Source organism: Sebastes fasciatus, chromosome 22 (assembly GCF_043250625.1).
Source record: "Sebastes fasciatus isolate fSebFas1 chromosome 22, fSebFas1.pri, whole genome shotgun sequence".
NCBI classification, from domain to species: Eukaryota; Metazoa; Chordata; class Actinopteri; order Perciformes; family Sebastidae; genus Sebastes; species Sebastes fasciatus.
The window spans coordinates 11,648,685-11,668,338 of NC_133816.1; the positions used below are offsets into that span (position 1 = coordinate 11,648,685).

At 36.8% G+C, this 19,654-nt stretch overlaps 2 protein-coding genes across 4 annotated transcripts; one reads left to right on the top strand and one right to left on the bottom strand.

The window, feature by feature from the left end:
- Positions 1-3,539: 3,539 nt before the first annotated feature.
- LOC141760864 (ubiquitin carboxyl-terminal hydrolase 47-like) lies at positions 3,540-10,456 on the top strand. Of its 2 annotated transcripts, none has more exons than XM_074623963.1 (14): positions 3,540-3,665; positions 3,776-3,873; positions 3,952-4,035; positions 4,823-4,919; positions 5,183-5,295; positions 5,397-5,467; positions 5,550-5,675; positions 7,247-7,342; positions 7,484-7,612; positions 7,695-7,823; positions 8,905-8,942; positions 9,221-9,252; positions 9,343-9,627; positions 9,722-10,456. In XM_074623963.1, exons 3-14 carry the CDS (start codon positions 3,972-3,974, stop codon positions 9,853-9,855), a joined length of 1,314 nt encoding a protein of 437 aa, XP_074480064.1. In that variant the 5' UTR covers positions 3,540-3,665; positions 3,776-3,873; positions 3,952-3,971; the 3' UTR covers positions 9,856-10,456. The 2 variants fall into 2 exon arrangements, with proteins under 2 accessions (XP_074480064.1, XP_074480065.1); XM_074623964.1 differs by having other exon boundaries at positions 9,343-9,612.
- Positions 10,457-10,659: 203 nt separating this feature from the next.
- cirop (ciliated left-right organizer metallopeptidase) lies at positions 10,660-18,900 on the bottom strand. Of its 2 annotated transcripts, none has more exons than XM_074623961.1 (13): positions 18,228-18,900; positions 16,861-16,954; positions 15,697-15,748; positions 15,436-15,585; positions 13,955-14,080; positions 13,789-13,873; positions 13,215-13,360; positions 12,957-13,140; positions 12,753-12,822; positions 12,530-12,626; positions 12,145-12,243; positions 11,912-12,049; positions 10,660-10,875 (listed from the first exon to the last, which is right to left on the bottom strand). In XM_074623961.1, the coding sequence occupies exons 1-13, from the start codon at positions 18,667-18,669 to the stop codon at positions 10,750-10,752; spliced, it is 1,809 nt and encodes a 602-aa protein (XP_074480062.1). In that variant the 5' UTR covers positions 18,670-18,900; the 3' UTR covers positions 10,660-10,749. The 2 variants fall into 2 exon arrangements, with proteins under 2 accessions (XP_074480062.1, XP_074480063.1); XM_074623962.1 differs by having other exon boundaries at positions 10,661-10,799.
- Positions 18,901-19,654: the final 754 nt, after the last annotated feature.

Here is a 19,654-nt window from a genome sequence, read left to right on the forward strand (position 1 = left end):
TGATAAAGGGCTTGGTAGGGTTTTAGGACAAGAAACAAAATACTCTTTGGCCGTTTCATGTAATTATCTTTCGCATTTTCCATCTATGTATACAAAGAAAAAAATACTTAAAGCTGCAGCAGGTAGAATTGGAGCAAATATGATTAAAAAAAAAGTTATTTTTATAAAACTGTCACTATATCCTGTAGTTCATGAGACAGGTAATCTGAAAAAGATCATCTTCCTCTGTGTCCTCCGGTGCTCCTAATGGCATCTGCAAGATTTCCCAGCCCAGAAGAAAACAACCAATCAGAGCCGAGCTGGAGCCTGCCGTCTTCTGAGCAGCTATCAATCACTCACTTTCTCATTTTAAAGCTAAACAGCACACTACAAGATGTTTCTGCAAACATTTGAAGGCGAGAAATAGGCATTAACGTAACATAATATTGATTCATATTTGATCAGCGCTGCCTAGTTTGACCGGTTGGTCTGAGTTTGCAAGTGATTGACAGCTGCCTCCGTTGAATGAACAGCCAATAGGAACGCTCTCTCTCTCTGAAATGACCTGTGTTTGGTCAAAGTCTCCAGTCACGGGCTAGATTTTGTAAAGCCTGAAAACAGAGCCATGAGGAGGTGCAGAAGTCTAGTTTTCTCTCAGAACACTTGAATTACAAAATGCTGAAAGGTTATTGGGGAATTTTTGCCCAATGATGCCAAAAACATATTCTGCGTACTGCAGGTTTAATTGGATAAAGTGTGTGAGACCTGGAGAGCTGTCCGCTTGTGATCCAATCACTCAGGATGCATGTTAATACCAGGTCTGAACACGGTCTTTGATGAGTCACCTGTTGGCTGACTGACAGCAGCTTTGAAACAAGCTTTGCAAACCTTTAGCTGCCTCCCTCAGCTCTTGCCTTTGCCCAAATATCACCCAAACATAATTGAATTTTAAAAAGCCCCTACCGCAGGACTTTTCTAAAGTAACGTTTCTGAAAATACTTATCTACATTTACAATTTAGTGGGCTACACTGATTTTTGTTGTGGGTCCACAATCAGACAATTTCTTTTATATAAGAAGAAGTTGATGAGATAATGTCAATAACATTACAATATGGGTAAAACTAGATGTAGCTATGGTAAATGTAAAAATCTGAACTTAATATTCTTCTGTTTATTTATTCATTTTTTCTTTTCAGTGAGTTCGCTGGATAAAATTACACTGAGAGTCTCTAAAACGAAAGGACTGAAAACCTGTTTTGACTGAGGGAAGTTTTGTAGTGTTACCGGTTCATTGTGCTTAATTATTACCGTCAAGCAGCTGCTATTTTTATTGTACTCTTCCTCAAGAAGAAAATTCCTCTAGACACCGTAGTGTGCCAACAAATGAATGCTTTTGATATGTCAGTCAGATTCACAGTCAACACCCTGATTAAATATTCTATAATTAGTAGCCGCAACAAAATATAAAGTCATTTCCTTCTGTGAAATGAATTATGACCATGACACTCTACCAGGATACACAATGTGATTTCATGAGAAACACTGAACTGAAAAAAAAAAAGATCAGCACTGCTATCTGAACGTAGATTGTGTCAGTAGAAACAAAAAAACAACAAAGATAATATTCTTGATATCATTCAAGAAAACTTTACAGGGTTACATACAATTTTCTTTTCTGTTTTATCAAAATTACAAGAAGCTTTCTTTAATTCCGAAATACAAAAAAAAAAAAAAAAATTAAAAATCATTGACTTCTAAAATAAAAGTGGGCTACTTTAATATTCCCTACAAAATCAATTGGCTCATAGTGCAACGTAGGCTGTCGGTTGAGAAGAAGCCACACCCTCCACTAAACGCTACTGATGTCATTATGTGAAGGCCAGCTGTCAGTGAGTACCAGATTCTTCCTCTAATAGCTTTACAACTAAAGTATCCTCAGTTTGGCTGTTTGAACGTTTTTCCAAGCAGCATTTTATTTTGAATCTGTGCAGATAATTATTGTGTTTTTCTTCATTTCTGTAATCGGTGTGATCTGTCATTTACAGCTTGATTAATGGTGAATATTATGAAGTATGCAATGCAAAACAATAATACAGGTGTTGAATCATCAAGCTTTGTTTACCCTTAAATAACTGTCGCAGAAATGTCTGTTTTACTTTTTTTAACCTTACAAAAAAGTAGTATAGTTCAATTTTATGAAGTAAATTTAGTCCAAGTATAATCCCAAGTGTACTTTATGTATTAAGTATACTAATACCCACCTTAATCTGACACTGACTATCAATATACTAGTAGTACAATACATTTTAGGACTAAATTGGCCCACTTTTTAATTTATAAAAGTATACTTTAAATGTAAGAGTAGTAAACTTTGAGTACATAACTACGTTACATCCAAGTTGTATTTTGTCCCGCAACTATAATATGAACCATACTACAAGTATAAATACTGTTAGTTATAATTGTATTCCACTTTTTAGTTTATGAAAGTACACGTTAAAGTATACTCTCAGTAGTTTAATAGTTTTTACAGCAAGTACACTTGTAAGTTTTCCTGCGATCCCAGTGAACAGGTAATATAAGTGAAACCACACCCCTGTGCCAAATTACCAGAAGTGATAGCCTACTAACCACAAGAACATGTGCAGCCTAAACAAATAGTAATAATAATAATAATAATAATAATAATAATAATAATAATAATAATTATAATAATTATAATTATAATTATAATAATCATAATTATAATTATAATTATAATAACAATAACAATAATAATAATAATAAATACACACTTTGGCTTCTACAACTCATCATACTACCAATAATAATAGGCTACTAATAATAATAACACTAATTATAATAATAACAACGCTACTACTACTACTAATGATGATAATAATAATAATTATTATTATTATTATTATTATTATTATTGTTATAATAGCAGCCTAATGATAACAAAACAAAATAATAATAATAAATAAAAATAATAATAATAATAATTTCTGAAACTTCTTTTCTTTTCAGTACTTTTGCAATTGATGCTTATAAATTCAGGTAACAGCTGTTAAAGAAAGCACTCAATCAACAATCGGCAGTAACCAACTGAATACAAATTCATAACAAACAGGTTAAGTTTCAGTGATGTTTTAATGAATTTTACCTGATGATCTCAAGCGATAGAATCATAAAATAATAATAACTCATAATAAAATCTAACATTCAAAAACCAAATTAAACGAAACCAAATTATAAAGCAAGTTATCTGCAAGCACTTCTTTGGGCTACTTCTTATTGGGAAAGACCATTTTGTTGTTTGTGATACAGAATGTTTTATTATAGGCTATCTAAATGTACTCTGTGGACTGAGGGAAGTTTTGTTGTTTTACCGGTTATTTTAATAGACGAAACACAGAACATGTGCTTCATTATTATTATCATCAAGCAGGTGTTTTTTTGTTCTGCACTTCCTTGAGAAGCCTAGGAATGCTGTCATTATGATGGAATGTGTCAATCAACAATGTTTTTTTCATGCATCTTTCACTTTCTCATTCACAGTTCACACCCTAATTAAGTCTCATCAGTCAGAGTCCTCTCCTTCTGGACTGAACCGAAACAAAAATTATTTTTGATCAGGGGAAGAAACTGCAGTGCCTGAATGTAGTTAAACTACATTTTGTCAGTAAGTAGAATAAAAATAGAACAAGGATGTGGTTGGAAAACAAATCAAGTACAAGCATGTAATTGTACTGCATCATTCAGAGCTGCTCTACACTGTGTCTCTGACTTTAGGACTGTCTCACCTTGGTCCGTTGAGTGCTGCTGTCCAGACAGTGACACAAGTTGTGAACAGTCTCCTCTGCAAAAGTCAAAGGAAAAAAAATAACAGGGTAACACCACCTTTTCTTCTTTCTGATTTTTTTTCGCCTAAATAAATAAAGATAAAATAACACTTTTTTTATCTTCAGGGGGAGATTCAAGAGGAAAGATGAACAACTTCAGAAAACGATGCCCGGAAGAGGTGAAAGCATCAGTGATTAAGAAACAAAGAGGTAACAAAGATGCAGGTGAACAAAAAATGATTCCAGGACAGTTGGTGGATAGAAAACAAAAAAATATATATATATAGCAAAAGAAGGCCCAAAATGAACAGTAGAATTGGTTTTGGAGACCAACCATTTAATTTAATTTAATAACGTGTCACAACATATCTGACACCGGAGTAATGCCACTGGTTGATGATGATACGTAGCCATCATGCAAATAAAATATATAACTATTTGGTTTCTATCAAAATTAATGTAATTTTATGGGAAAATCCTCCAAAATTAGCACTTTTATTGACTCATTTTATGCATTTAGATCGTTATTTTTAGTTGTTGTTTTTTTTCGATTAATAGATATTTAACACAATAAGTGTCCATACAAAGACACAATAAACTTATAGCTGACAAAAGGAATTGTATTATTATATTATTTACATATGTTTTGAAATATCTATAGTATTGCTTTCATTTTTGCCCATTTTAAAATCTGTTTTTACATAACAACATAGTTGCTTTTAACAAGTGCTATTAATTTACTTTGATTATTTTAGATTCCTGTATGTTTTGTGTCGGTTGTTGTGCTTTATATGTTTCTCATTGTAAAGCTATCCGTCCTTGTTTGTACTTGTTTTTTCTTTGAGCTGTAATGTGTCCTTGTTTGTACTCACATGTGAAACTTTCTTGCTTGCTGGCCATCTTGACCAGGACTCCCTGGCAGGAGAGATATTGTATCTCAATGGGACCTAAGTTAATGGAGATGATGTAATGACACTGTGTTTTTCTTTGCTTTAAGTCACTCAGCCACATTTTGGTCTGCATAATCAGGGAGCCACGTGTTACCTCAACAGTGTCCTGCAAGTTCTCTTCATGACACCAGAGATCCATGACAGGTTTGAAACAGCTGCTTTCATCTGTAGAAAATATAAGTGAGACAATTATGTCAAGTGTCAACAGGAAACATTGTTTTATATATGTGCTGTAGTGTCCAAAGCTTCCAAATTTACATTTAGCGCTCTTTATGGGACTGTTCTCACCACAAACACCTAATATTGCAATCAATCAATTCTTCTTCTTTTTAAATAACACTCAATCATTGATGATGTAAAGGTTAAAACAGACAGTTAATACTCACCAATAAACCTCTTCCTTAAAGGTTGGATCCAGAATCACAGATCACAGATAAAAGGCTGAGAAAGGTCTTTAAAGATTTGAAAGAAACAACATGTGGAACAGAAGACATCACAAAGAGTTTGGAGATTGAGAACGGTAAGTTGGCCAGTAACAGGGAGGAGAGTCACATAGCTGCTGTAGATTCACTGAAATGCTTCGGTGGAGTTTATTTACTGGATTCAACATATCATTTTCAGTTCATCAACAACGTGATGCTGCTGAATGTCTGGAGTTGATTTTACATAAAATCAGCCCACAGGCCTCTGATGTGAGCACATGTGAAATGCATACCAGAATCTACCGGCCAACAAATCAGACAGCCGTGTTATAAGTGATGTTTCTATCTCAAGGTTTTCCAAGGACAGCTGACATACATAATAAAATGCTCCAAAGGCCACAGCATCAATGAAGAGACGAATCCATTCTGGACTCTTCCACTGTCACTAAAAGATACCCATGATACAGCCTACAGCGTGGTAAGCATCCTCTTGTTTTATTGTAAATAGTGTATTGTAAAATAAGTGTTGAGTCATATGGAGAGTTAATAGGGGGTGAGATGTTGCTGTTACATTTTTAAGTTAAGAAGTTCCTGTTCCGTTCTTTCTTACATTAGTGTGCCCAAAAGTTGTTCTTATTAATATGGCTAATAACTGATCTGTAAATGCATCAGTACATATTTTATTAATCCTTAAGAAAGCCATTAATTACAGCCTAAACCCTTTATATATGGTGTCTTGTCAGAAAGTGGTACTAACATATTAGTACAGTAAAAAGAAAGCTGGATATATAAAAGTATGTCCGTCGTTACATTATCCTTTATGCCAGGAAAAGAGTCATCAGTGAAAGAACTACATTAAGTCCCCATAAGAAGAACAACGCAGTAATTAATCTTGTAACAATACACATAAAGTCCTCAAGAGTAAAAGTCAAAAGAGTAAATAGGCTACATAACAGTAAATTCCAACAAATCCGGTACTTAGAATATCGCATTATAGCAACACATTAGTCTCAGACAGCTACAGTAGTATAATGATAGAAATGAACATAACAAAAATCAACAATCACATAACAGATGTAGCTAGAAAAGTGCATTCTCCGCAGATCTCCACCAGGTGTGTCTGCAACAACCACTGCTGTAATGTTTGATTGAATGAACACAAACCACTAGCTCTCTTAGTATAATAAATAAACTAAATAAACTCACAAAATGTCAAGAAAGCATATATTCTTACACCTATTCTCCTTATTAAACAGAAAATTACTCTCAAGTTTACCGAACTGGCTTAATTGTCTCGTTAACTCATCGTAAAACACACTTCATTCAAACTCGACAGAAACAAAATTAAATTCACCAAAACAGTCTTGGTTTGTATTTCTACTGTTCCAACAATCACCAACTCTGGTTCAGTCAAAATAAACCCTTAATTCACAGAGTTGGATGTTAAAATATGCTGGCTCTACCATGGATATATAATAAGAACAAACGTCTTTATAATGGTGGTCTATGGGGGAAATGCTTTTACGCTGCAATACCACGAGTGGCCACTGGGCAAAATTGGAAGCAAGGCTGAGTGGCGGCGCCGTATCCAGGTCTTATTATACATCCATGGGCTCTGCACTCGGTTTTCCTCTCTGAAATGCTGAATCACGGCTGAGCGGCTCTTGTTCTTGTACAACAGTCAATAAAATACGTTTTCAAGAAGTGTGAATCACCGCAACCATGAGGAGGTGCTTGAGCATACAGTCAAGAATGAGCACAAAAAGATATTAGGCTGATGGGTCCAGTAGTATGCAAGATTAGCCATGGACAGACACAGAGATGCACACACACACAACCGAATACATAATCTCCTGGCGGAGGAAAGGAAGACGTACAGATAACACTCTAATAAAGGGCATTTGGAGAGTAGATAAAAGATAGGGGTACTTGTCATAGCAATGTTATATACAATAGCAACAGAATGATGGGGACGGAGTAAATAAATAATTTAATTAATTAATTAAATGTAGTGTTTTTAAATTCATTGCAACATTTGTGTTTTTTCAGGAAAGAGGCTTTGAAAGGATTTTCCAGCCTAAATCATTCAGTGGAGACAACATGGTGTACTGCAACGAATGTAAAAAGAAAACAGAGGCGACCAGTGTGAGTTTTCAAACACAAACTGCAGCCCGAACAGATTATATGCCAGAATTAAACTTTTACAACTACTTTGTATGTTTGTTAGACAAAACTGTCTGTTGAACAAAATCTGTAGTGTTTAATAACCTTCCTTGTGCTATTTAGCGATGTGAGATGGTGGAATTTCCTCAGATTTTGACTCTACTCCTCAAGAGATTTGACTTTGACTACAACACCATGTCACATGTCAAATCAGACCGCTGTGTGGATGTGCCGCGTACATTACAGAGAAAGGTAAGGGGAAGTAACTCTGAATGTGTTCCTTATGTTTGCTTTAAAGATATCTTCACATATGTGACCGTGTTCTTCATTGTAGAACAACAAGTACAAACTGTATGGGATGGTGAATCACATGGGCAGTCTACGAGGTGGACACTACACAGCCACCATCCTGTTCAATGAGGACAAAACCTGGTATGAGTTTGATGACGCTCACGTCAACAAGGTGAGGATTCATCTAACACATCCAATAGTTATGGCATATATTCAGACCCTACAAAAATCAAACATTAAAGGTCCCATATCATGCTAATTTTCAGGTTGTATTTTGGGTTTCTACTTGAACATGTTTACATGCTGTAATGTTAAAAAAAACAAAAAAACTTTATTTTCATGGACATACAGTACATGGAAGTTAGAAAAATCCAGCACGCAGATTTTGAGAGATCTCAAACCTTTTCATGTCAAGGACCCTTAAATTCTGTTTATGTCATGCTACTAGCACTACTAGCCAATAACAGGTTGTTTGGGAACATAGACATTAATACATCCACCACGGTACAGGCTTACAGCATACAGCCCATGGGTGTATTATAAGATAATACAAGCGATTAATTACAGCCAATATATCCATTATTACAGCCGCATACAGCTAGCAGGAAGCTGGCAGAACCGGATATGTCATATGAGCGTGCAGGGCGGTGAAGTCCCGTGGGTCTGATGCATGTTCATTACGCCGAGGAAAATAACTCTGGATTCAGCTATTAGCTAATTTTACAACTTTCAGGACATAATGATTTAAATGAGGATTATTTAAGTTTTAAGAAGTTGATTTACATAAAAAAAAAATCCTCTGATTTACAGACATCTCTTTGTACATCCATGGCTTTGGACGCATTGGCGTTTTCAGTCCAAAATAGCGAAAACGCTACCGCAGCGCCATCTAGCGGCTATTGTCAAAATTTGACAATAGTTTCGCCTCTTTTCTCTTTGCTGAAAATAAACTGGGACACATTTTGAATGATGACATTTAAAACTGTGTAATAGTCTAAATATTGTTGATTTGTGACATCACAAATGGACAGAAATCCTGACAGCTTGTTTCAAAGGCACCGTTTCTGAATACAAGCTGTGGGTATTTCTCCATGAACTGGTCATTTCAATACTTTCACAATATTTATATAGCACTTAAATCTACTTTATATATTTATATTTTTTAAATGAAAATCGCACTTTTTACAATATGGGACCTTTAAATTGCTATTTGTTGAATGCACTTCTTGTCTTCTTGTCTTTGTTGAATGCAGGTTGAAGAGCAACCATTTGCAAAAACCGGGACTTACAAGTATGTTTGATTAATTCCACTTTATCAAGTCTGACATAGACAAAACAAGCATACACCACAAGGTCCATTTAGTAGCTGTGCCTTCATTCATCTTCATCAGCAAAGCTTCAGCTGCTAAATGGGCCTTGCTTTGTCAACTACTGTTTCCAAGGTCAAGAATGAACGTTCAATCTCAAGTCTGAGATATATTCTATTATTGATCTGGACTTTTCTACTGTAAGTTCTCAACTTTTTGTTTTTCTGTGCAAACAAATCACTTCAAAATGATTGTTCAACAGATCCAGCACTGCATATCTGCTCGTGTACAGAGGTACGATCACAAAATGAAATCAAGAAATCATTCAAGGCTGTAATATCAACAGATAATTAATTAATATATTACTTTTGCTCCACTTTAAAGCCTCAGGGAAAGAACGACAGGATGTGGATGCTGGAGATAAAGAAAACAGGCAGCTGGAACAGAATCAAGAGAGTGGAGGACAGATGAGAAAAGACATGAAGAAAGAGGAGGGTGATGCCAAACATGAGAAGACGTTTTCAAGCTTCAAAGATGAGACAATCAAAGATGTTCTCCTCCATCAAAAACAAAACACAAGCTACCCGAGTAAACAACTACTGGACAGTCGGACAACGGCAGAGAAGAGGAAGCAATGGAGCAAGAAAGAGGACGGTGAGGCGACAAAGGGTATAAACATTTCTGATACTGCTATTTCTTTAAATGCATTTTAATTCAAGAGTTTATCTGAGGAAATTAATTTCTGTGTTACTTTCCCCACCAGAGGAGAATTGTCTGCAAACCTGCAAGAGTCCAACGGACATCAAGAAGCATCCTCTTTTGATTGTTCTCATCGTTGTTGTTTGTGCGTTAGTTGTGATACTTCCTGTCATACTAACATCTCTGAACAAGTCTTGAGTTCAGAAATGCAACCAAGCAACTTGCTAACAAGGTGAAAATGAAAAGGCGATAATTACACTTTCAAAACGATAGTTGTTATTGATGTTATTAATCATGTGTATATAATAGAAAAATAAGCTTTACCAGCTTCAGCATTAAAGTAATGTACATTTTAACGCATCAATAATTATAACTCAATAATGTTATATATATTATTCTGAAATGGGCCATTCTGCATAATGAGAACTTTTACTTGCGGTATTTTAGTATATTTTGATGCTACTTTTATACTTTTACTTGAGTAAAATATTGAATTTAGGACTTTTATTTGTAACAATAATAAACAATTCTGTTAATATTATATTATTTACTGTTTGTTTTGCCATATTTTCTCATTATGTTATTTTAGTATCATTTATTATCATTATGTTTTGGGCAGAAAACCAGCTAATAAACATTCAACTGTTCATGACTTTGCTGTATTTCCTGTTCAATAAACATTTTAATTAGAATTTGTTTGAATTAATTATTCATGTTTCACATTAAATTGAACATTTAGACTGAGAAAAAAAAAAAAAACATCAAAATCACAGTTTCTTCAACACTAAAAAGTTTATAAGAAAAACATTTTTAAAGGAGTGTTTGCTACAGATCAGTGTGAAGCTCGGGGGCAGAGTGGATCCTCACCCTGCAGGAGCAACATTTCCTGTAAGACGCCACGGCGGCAGCCAGGAGACAAGCAGCAGCAGTGATGCCGAGCGCTGAAGCTGCAGTGAGCTCTGCAGCAGGTCTGAGGGGCGACCAGGTCCCGTTGGGGGCTGAAGTTAAAGTCTCATAGAGATCACTGATCAAAAAGCAATAGAGTAAGGTTAGTATGAGTTACAGGTTACTATAAAGCAAGAGGGTGGTAGTTTAAAGCCATACTTGCCTTGTGATAGAAGCAGGAAATGTGCTGACATCACCTGAAGGAGGAGTAACGTCAGTGTACAGACATAGCCTCCTGTCAGAGCAGTGAACTAAACCCTGGTATCCTTTTATCTGACCGTTAAAAACAGCAAAGACAGAATACACAATGCAAGTTCAAATGAGAACCGGGGATCTGAGTGTAGCATTTTTAAACATCAGTATATCACATCACCTCAGTAACATCAGTAAACAAGTGCATTTCCAGTCATAACTTAATGTGTCAAACATATTTTCATTGAGCAGCTTGCTTAATGTTGCACATTGTGACAAGCACTAAACAACAATACTACTACACCATGTTTCCCGATTATATTTTACATATTTATTCTAGGACCAAAGAAATTCTATACGATTTTGTTGACTAATCGGTTAGTCGATTCAAATCAACAGATCTGTGAAACTGAGTTTCTCCCCAAAGAATCACACAAAAGCATCACTTTAAATCTGGTGTTTACAGAGATGTGCTCATACATTTCTTAGAGATAAGTCACTCAGCATGAAAAAGCATAAAAAATGACTAATCGACTAAAATCTTAGTCAACAAATCGGCTCAGAGGGGGCAGCCCTAATTTATTAATATATTTACATTGCACTATATCACCTATATAATAATATATTATTACTATGTTGATATTATTGTGCTTTTATATTATTATATATATATATGTTATATCATAGTATTCGCTTAGATTTCTATTATAAATACTTCTCATAGTAGTGTATTATTACTGTATAGTGTGTATTACATACACTGTATACTGCAGGTTAGGGCTTTTTGCCATTTTTTGACGCCCGCTTTACCAGGTGAGCTACAAGAACGCCCCACATTTATCATATTTAACAATTATTATGTATAGTGTACTTATCATTCATATCTATATACTTATACTATCTATCTATCTATCTATCTATCTATAGTCATACAACACAGCCTTTCTCTGTGCTGCTGTGACGTGAAAGACAAAACACACAATAGACAAAGTTAAAGATGAATTTAACTGATAGCATTGTTCATTATTGTGAAAATATGATATTGTGAGAGCCCTAGTACCTCCAAACAACTCTTTTGATTTATACCATAGTTACATTTCGGGTTATGTCATGTTACCTGGATGGTGCGCCCTGCTGGACAGTCCACCCAGTCAGAGCCAGACACCTGGATCTGGTACCGGTTCAGTCCAGTACACCTGTGTCTGTAACAGCGTCCCTCCACAGAGCTGCTGGATAGAAGAAACTCACTCTGGTTCTAAAAGGAAGACAGGTGGAGGAGGAAGAAGATAGGAAACAGTTAAGAAAACACAGGTGACATTATTCACTTTATGCACACATACACACACACACCTGTCTAGTCAGGCTGGAGAAGAAGCAACGGCTGTGAAAACCAAAGATCTCCCCGCTCCAGTCCTCTTCTCTGCCATTTTCCTCTTTCCAACATTCACTCTGAAGAACAAGAGAAGGAAAACAAGTGAAAATGTGGTGCTGCAATGGCAATAAAATACTACAGATTGCAATTGAAGGCAGAAGAAAATATTTCTGCTTTACAGAACTGGAAAAATTGTAAAGTCCAGAGCAAGGATGTGAAGGAATGTACATCATTTTGGACATTTTGAGATCAAGTAAAAGACTTCTGGTAAAGCAAAATGAGTAAAAAAGAAACTTATTTTATTCTATAATCTGAAGGATGTTGTTTGGTGAAGAAAATCACATGAAAAGAAATAAAACTGACTCCATTGTTGAGGGGTTTATACACTCGGCATCCCTCCAGGTATTCATCAGTCTGACACTCCCCCTTGTGGAGGTGAAGATAATGACACCCAAATCCACTGAGAAGGAGGAATAATGCAAACATTAGTGCTGGAAATGTAGTATGAAAAGAAAAGAGAAAAATGTGGCCCACATTCCAATTAGAAATATAAGTTGTTGTGTAGAATATATAATTATTAATCTACCTGCCGGTGCAGAAAAAGGATGAGGACTTGTTCTGACAGGTTGACAGGGAACCAAACAAGCCTCCTTCACCTATTAAAACACATTCATCTTATATTATCAGGCTGATTTAATTAAATTGCTGTCTACTTTTCTGTAATTTTTTTTTGTTTCTATGATAATGATCCTGCAGATTTTACATGTATTTATATTTAATATCTCCTTACCGTCTCCCCAGACTAGACTGTGTGCCCGGCTCAGGTCGACAGTGTACCAGCCTGTATCCTGTAATGCAGCCAAGGTGACCGAGTCGATCCGGACTGTGGTCGAGTCCCCCAGCACCGCAGCCATGATGGAGCCCTGCAGGACCCGGGACTCCCAGTGAGAGGACACTTTTCCTGGAGGTACATCCTGAAGAAAGAAAGTGGAAAACATGTAAAGAGAGCACATGATACATCTGAAAAAGAGCTGGTGCTGCTCAGTACCAGGTTCTCCAGTGGCCCCCCTAGCTCAGGGTCTGAGGATGCCAGGTGCCTCTGCAGGGCAGAGATGACAGACGGGGTGTAAATCCTCATCTGACCTGACCCATCAGAGTGAGTCACTTTGCCTCGAGGAGAACAGCCAGCACCCACTGCAACGAAAAGAAAAACATATGAGAAGAACATTTTCTAACCAGTGCATATGATCTTTAATGTGTAGTGGACTCATATAGTCAAGATATTATATAGGAGTTGGCTCATGACCAATAAATATCTTATCATGGATGTAGGTCGTGTCCATCACATTTGAACTGAAATATGAATGATGATAATAATGTTTAAAGAGAGTTAAGTGTGTGTATGTAAATGGGGTTTATCAAACGATCCTTGTTAATAAACTCACACATCCCACTAGTAGATTCAGCTCATTTCACACTCTCTTACGTCTGGCTAAATTACACAACATGTGGAACAACACAAATATGAAGCAATGACACCATATTATATACTAATGTCCTACCACATAATGCATTAGAGTTTAATACAGTGAAATTAAAATATCACAATGTGTTTAAAAAACCTTGAGAAGTGGAGGAACAGTCTCTCCAGGTGTGGAAGAGCTCTTTAGAGAAACCAAGTGCATGAAGCAGCTCATGGATCACAGTCTGGAAAACAGGTGAGTAAACACAAGACATCAACACACAATTAAAAAGTATTGTTATTATTAATAATATTATTATTCCTACCTGTACAGTAGCCTGGTGGTTGTATGTGGCTCCTGTTAGTCTGTCCCTGCAGATGACGACCACCCCGGCTAAAGGTCGTCCACGAGTGTCCGTCTGACAGTGCACGGCGTAGGCCAACACATGAGGCTGAGGGTGAACAGGATGTGAGAAGAGGTTAACATGAGGAAAGTAACAGCACTGAATGGCACCTTTTAAAACGTGACATTTGATCCTAAGCTTAAAAAGATGAATGTATTAATCAAGCATATTTTATTTTAATATATAGAGTATGTTTTATTATATCATCACTGAAGTGACATTTGCTGTTGTAATAATCTGATGTTGTGAAATGTCTCCAATGTACAGACAGTGATGCATTTTGTTTGAATGCAGCAACTTTTTGTTTGTTTGTCTTTTGCTGCTAAAAAAACTTAATGAAAATTAAAGGAAAAGATGTCATAATACTGTCCACACTGTTTGACACGTTATCTCTGAAATTTGAGGGTAAAAAAACAAAGCAGTCAGTGTTTAAAGGGACTGTTTGTAACTTTTTAACGTATAAATGTACCGGGTCGGGACAGATGTGCGCTCGCATATGCACGTTTGCGTGTGGCCGCTGCCTCTCCTCCTCTGCCTGCTTGACTTCACTCAGATAGAGCGCGCGTTCTCGCTCAGCTCGCTCCACCTCTAGACGTGAACGCGCACTCACTCCACACTGCAGAAAAGTTAGTTTAGCTCTGAGAATATCTAGTGAATGTGCAGTGGACGTTTGGGCAGAAATAAATGCTGCAGCTCCTCCAGACCAACAGAGGTTTCCCGTGTCTTGTGAAGTGACGTAGCTCTGCAGAGAGACACGTTGTAGTCTCGTTACCGACCGGGTGCCGGTGTCTTCCTGCTCTCTCCGGCTGCGGGCGGAGAGAGCAGGAAGACACGCTGCAGAGCCCCATTACCTCAGCCTGCGCTGAGGCAGGAAAAGCCAACACTAGGATCAGATCTAAATCATGTTCATGGAGAGACCTTCGTCTGGTCAGCTAACATTACTGCCAAGCAGCTGAAATATAGAGTGATATTGTGGTTTTAGCTGACGTGTGTCGCCTCACTGTTTTGAGTGATGCTCGTTCATGTATATTTAGAGCGAGCAAGCGCGAGCCCGACACTGACTTTCGTTGATTTCACGGCCACAGGTGTCGCTGTTAACAAGCATTTCTGAAAGTTACAAATAGTCCCTATCAGATGTGAAGAAAATTCGAAGACAATAAAGAAATAATATTATTTTAGAAGCTCATAACACAGTAAAGTTATCTTGTTATTTTAGCCTTTTTTTGTTTGTTTCTCTCTTTGTCTCTTATTCTATTGTTTTACTGTAACACACTTTCTTTTTTATAGATATATAACTACATTTTATCATTAATTGAAATGTCCACCTTTAACTATTTACTTTAAAACACTATGTTTTATATGTTTTAATATCAAAGATCTCAGTGTTGTCAGTGGGTCGTCACCTCTGCTCTGCACTTGTCAGTGGCGCGTACGTGGAGGTACAGCACAAAGTCGGCGTCTGGGAGTCCAGCACCGTCAGGACGGAGCTCAGTGCTGCGAGGTGAATCAGCCTCCGTGTAAATATCACATCCAGCCAGATGATCATCTGGGATCTGGTGATAACAGGCACGGCAAACAATGCTTTACATATTTGTCTTTGTGTGTACAGGTACATGCTGAATATGTAGGAATACAGTAACACAATGATTCAGACTGATACTTACTGTCACATCCAGACAGGTCTCTGTTCTGTAGTTGTTGTTGGCTCCACCACACCTGAAGGAAGAAAACTGTAAAATTACAAACCTACTATTAACTACTTGCATTTAAATATATGTTAGTGCTGATATTTGCGTAAACATGAACCTCCCACAAATAATGCTCCAGGATATATCCCACAATGGAAATACAACAAATATTGAATCACAAATATACACATACAGCCCCCTTAAGCACAAGACACATACACAAATCCAATCATGACAAAAAGGCATAAGAGTCTGACGAATGTATCTGTCGTATGTTACTTTTCTCCTCCTAATATAGATATTTAATTAAGGCTCCAGTCTCGATACCTATCAAATCTAAACCAGGAACAAGAACCTTTTAAAATAATATTTGTCGGAAATCATGATATAAAGGACAAAATCAAATGAAGTGAATTTCAACCTCATTTAGTAGTACTAATTTTTACCTTGTTTTCAATCGTACCTCTAATTCTGGTGATTATCATGATGTAGCATAAAATGAAGTTTAGATAATCGGAGAAAGTCGTATGACCCTCCTGTGATTTGCAAAATCAATTCAGCTCCCTTGGATAAACTGGTAAATTAAACTAAAAAATGCAAACTTGTGATGTGATCATTTTAAGGAAGATCATCTTAAAGATAGAGTAGAGTCACATCTGGCTAAACACACTCTCAGTGGTGGGACAAAGTCATTGTTTTACAAGTCAGAAGTCTTTGCACTCAAGTCCCAAGTCCTAAACTTTGAGTTTTAAGTTAAACAAGTCATGATGTGCTCTTCACCAAATGTTATCCCATTTTTAACAACAAAGTAATAATATATTCAATTTACAAAAAGCATGAATGTTTTTTTAAAATGTGTATTTATTTGTTAAAACAAAATAGTGTTGAAATTGCACTTTCATAGCGTATAAATGGAAATGAATTAATTTGTAGCAAACTTTTTAAAGAACCTTCTTTTTCATCTTTGGGTTTAGGGGAAGGTAGAAAGTATTTTCAAGTCAAAGGGCTCAAGTCCAAATGAAATCATGAACCATTTGGTGGTGGAGTCCAAGTCGAGTTGCAAGACGCTTTTGATTATATCAAGTTGAATCTAAAGTCATCAAATGTGTGACTCGAGTCCAACTGAGACAGTAGACACACCTGTTGTAGTTAGCAGTACTTGAATTCCTCCAGAGAAACTTGCAGTATTTGTTGACGTCTCTGCTGAGCAGCAATGGACCCGGTACTCTGTTCACTATGGAAAAGTCAACAGTTCATGATAGTACATGTTTACCTGTATGTGTGTGTGTTACTAATTTATAGTCCAGTAATAATGTAATTTGCCCGCACACAAATTACAACAAAACATACAAGAAGTGTTAGTGAATAATCGGAAGGGAAAATCCTGAAATCTGGGAAATTCAAAATTGGCGCTATCCATCCTGGTGACAATGTTAATTCATATATGAAAGGTTCGAGGTTCTTTATTTGTCATTTGTCAATTCCAGCAAAGCAGTCATTGGTAATGAAAATCTTTGGTCTCAGGTTCCTTCAACAATGCTCATGAAATATGTCTGTATAAAAGGGGAAATCACACATGTAAATGTAAAAGCAAAATGATAATCTAAGGCATAAAATAATGCAGTTAAGAGAAATATAAACATAGGTAACTATAAAAGAGCAATAGCAATGTAAACGTGAATTTGTAAATTTGTTGCCGACAGTATTTCAGATGGGAAAACTGAATGTAAATAATTATAACTACTAAAAATATATATACAGAGGTGTAACAGTTGTAAAATAGTATGTAAAGTATAAAAGGTAAATATGGTAAAGTGACAATGGTAAAGTGAAAGGGTTACTGTCAGAGATGGGCAGTATTTCTGTTACTTGTACCTGAATTGTAATTATTATTCGTAGTAGTAGTAGTAGTATTGTTATTATTAGTAATAATCTTAACTGCAATAGAAATCTGGGTAGAATCAGACCAAAACAAAGATGTGATCTTAATAAATTATCATCACTGATATAGTTTGTTGTTGTTTTTGCTTCAAGGAAAACAATACAGTATGGTCAAATCTAGCATGCACAACAATGTAAGCTTGTATAGTCACCGAAATATGACGAAAAAGGCGTTTTTGGTAGGATCATAATTAGGCGATTTTCAAAACTTTCCCTTCATACAGTTCCTTAGGGACTTTTTTTCTGTCATTCAGAACATATCGAGGAAAAACAAACAACCATTGAGTTTGTTTTTGTTGCAATTTGTGTGAGGTTGACAAACATCTTTATGACTTTAAAATGCCTGGACTATTAGGACACCTTCGGGGACACATTTAAGACTAAAGACCAGTTAACTGGAGACGGCTTGTCCAATTGGGGACACAGGAAAAAGTTGATTTTGGGGTTCAGTGGTTAAGGGTTAATGTTAGGGAAAGTCTACATGAAATGAATGTAAGTCTATGTAATGTCTCTAAAAGTGACATACTGTAGGTCAACATGTATGTGTTAGTGTGTGTGTGTGTCACCTGACAATAAGGAAGACAGCATCCTCACAGCCTCCTCCACCGCTGCCTCCAGCCTCTCTTTCTCAGTCTCTGATAGGTTGATGCTCTCTGCCGGAATCCAGCTCTGGATCCTGATTGGCTGTGGAGAGGCAGGAGTGGGCGGCGCCTTCTTTCTCAGGCTTCTCCTCTGTGTCACTGACACGGGGCCACGCAGAGGTGATGCCCTCCGTCCTGGATGGTTTCGGATGGTTTGTCGCCCAGCGGTCAGCGGGTGCTCTTCGGCTCCGAGTCTGGGCTCGTTGGGTGGGCTCTCTGGGCGAATGGGTGCAGCTCGGACCACCCTGGCCTGGGCCTGAACCTCGTCAAAGATGCACTTCTGCAGGGCTCCAGGGAGCTCCGCCACCACCGCCAACATTACCACTAACATCCCCACCCAGAGTTTCTGGGATGGAGGTAAAACCATAATTATAGCTGTGACCTATTTCAGGGTCACAGCGAGGATGAGGAGTAGTCGTTAGACATGTTGGATGAGCTGCAGGGTACGTTCATTCAAAGCAACACAAACTAACATGTGTTATAGTGACACTTAAACTAATGTCCAACAGCCTGTAGGGCAGGGATTCCTTAACAGAAATAAAATGATGGGATGCTGCAGACAATTGACAAACATGTCATACTGACGAGCAAAATAATGTTCCCGATTCTCTTTTTATTGATTATTCCATGCTTCTACTCAACTTACTCAAGTAACATACCTATAATTATGTAAAATGTTGACGTCTCATTGATAAATATAGTAGTAGTACCAGCAGTAGTCGAGTATTACTACTAGTAAAAGTACTATTTTACAACTTTATCCAGATGTCTTCTAAATATATAAAGCTACATATGTACCAAATTTGGTGCTTGTATCACAAAATGAATAGGTTAGCTATGCCGCCCCACTAAAAAAGACTTTTCCCAACTCAACGGAAAATATGAAACTAAATGCAGATAATGTAAAATGCTACTTTAATTAGTCCCTCCACATGAACAGAAAGAGTTAAAGTTCTTATACCAAAGCAGTGTTAGTCTGTTTAGTTTACTTATTTAATGGCCTAGGCTTATTGTACATCACATTTTGAATGTTAAGCATTAGTCAAAAATGGTACACAGTTTGCAAATCATAGTTTTCAATCATTTATAGGGTGTACTTTTGACAGCCAATGAGGTCGCTTCACAAAGCAGGGACGCCCGTTTTCTACAAATGTGAAAATGTATCAGTAACACTACGTTTTCCATCGTCATCCTCCAGGCCCGATTAAAGGTTTTCATGGGCATATTTTTGCTTGTGAGCTCCACAGAATGGCTCTGCTAGGAAGAATAAGGCCATGCTGGTAAACACTGAGCGAATTTCAGCTCCAACAATCAATTCTCTGCAGCATTAATCAATTAAATCAAAAGTATTC

Excerpts from the sequence above, each read along its gene's own strand:
- LOC141760864 (XM_074623963.1), top strand. The coding sequence starts at position 3,972 with ATGAACAACTTCAGAAAACGATGCCCGGAAGAGGTGAAAGCATCAGTG. Across the intron at positions 7,613-7,694 it reads CGCGTACATTACAGAGAAAG|AACAACAAGTACAAACTGTA; the intron begins GTAAGGGGAAGT and ends TCTTCATTGTAG. Across the intron at positions 7,824-8,904 it reads ATGACGCTCACGTCAACAAG|GTTGAAGAGCAACCATTTGC; the intron begins GTGAGGATTCAT and ends TGTTGAATGCAG.
- cirop (XM_074623961.1), bottom strand. The coding sequence starts at position 18,669 with ATGGTTTTACCTCCATCCCAGAAACTCTGGGTGGGGATGTTAGTGGTA. Across the intron at positions 15,586-15,696 it reads AGACCTGTCTGGATGTGACA|ATCCCAGATGATCATCTGGC; the intron begins GTAAGTATCAGT and ends TGTTATCACCAG. Across the intron at positions 12,244-12,529 it reads ATAAACCCCTCAACAATGGA|AGTGAATGTTGGAAAGAGGA; the intron begins GTCAGTTTTATT and ends CTTGTTCTTCAG.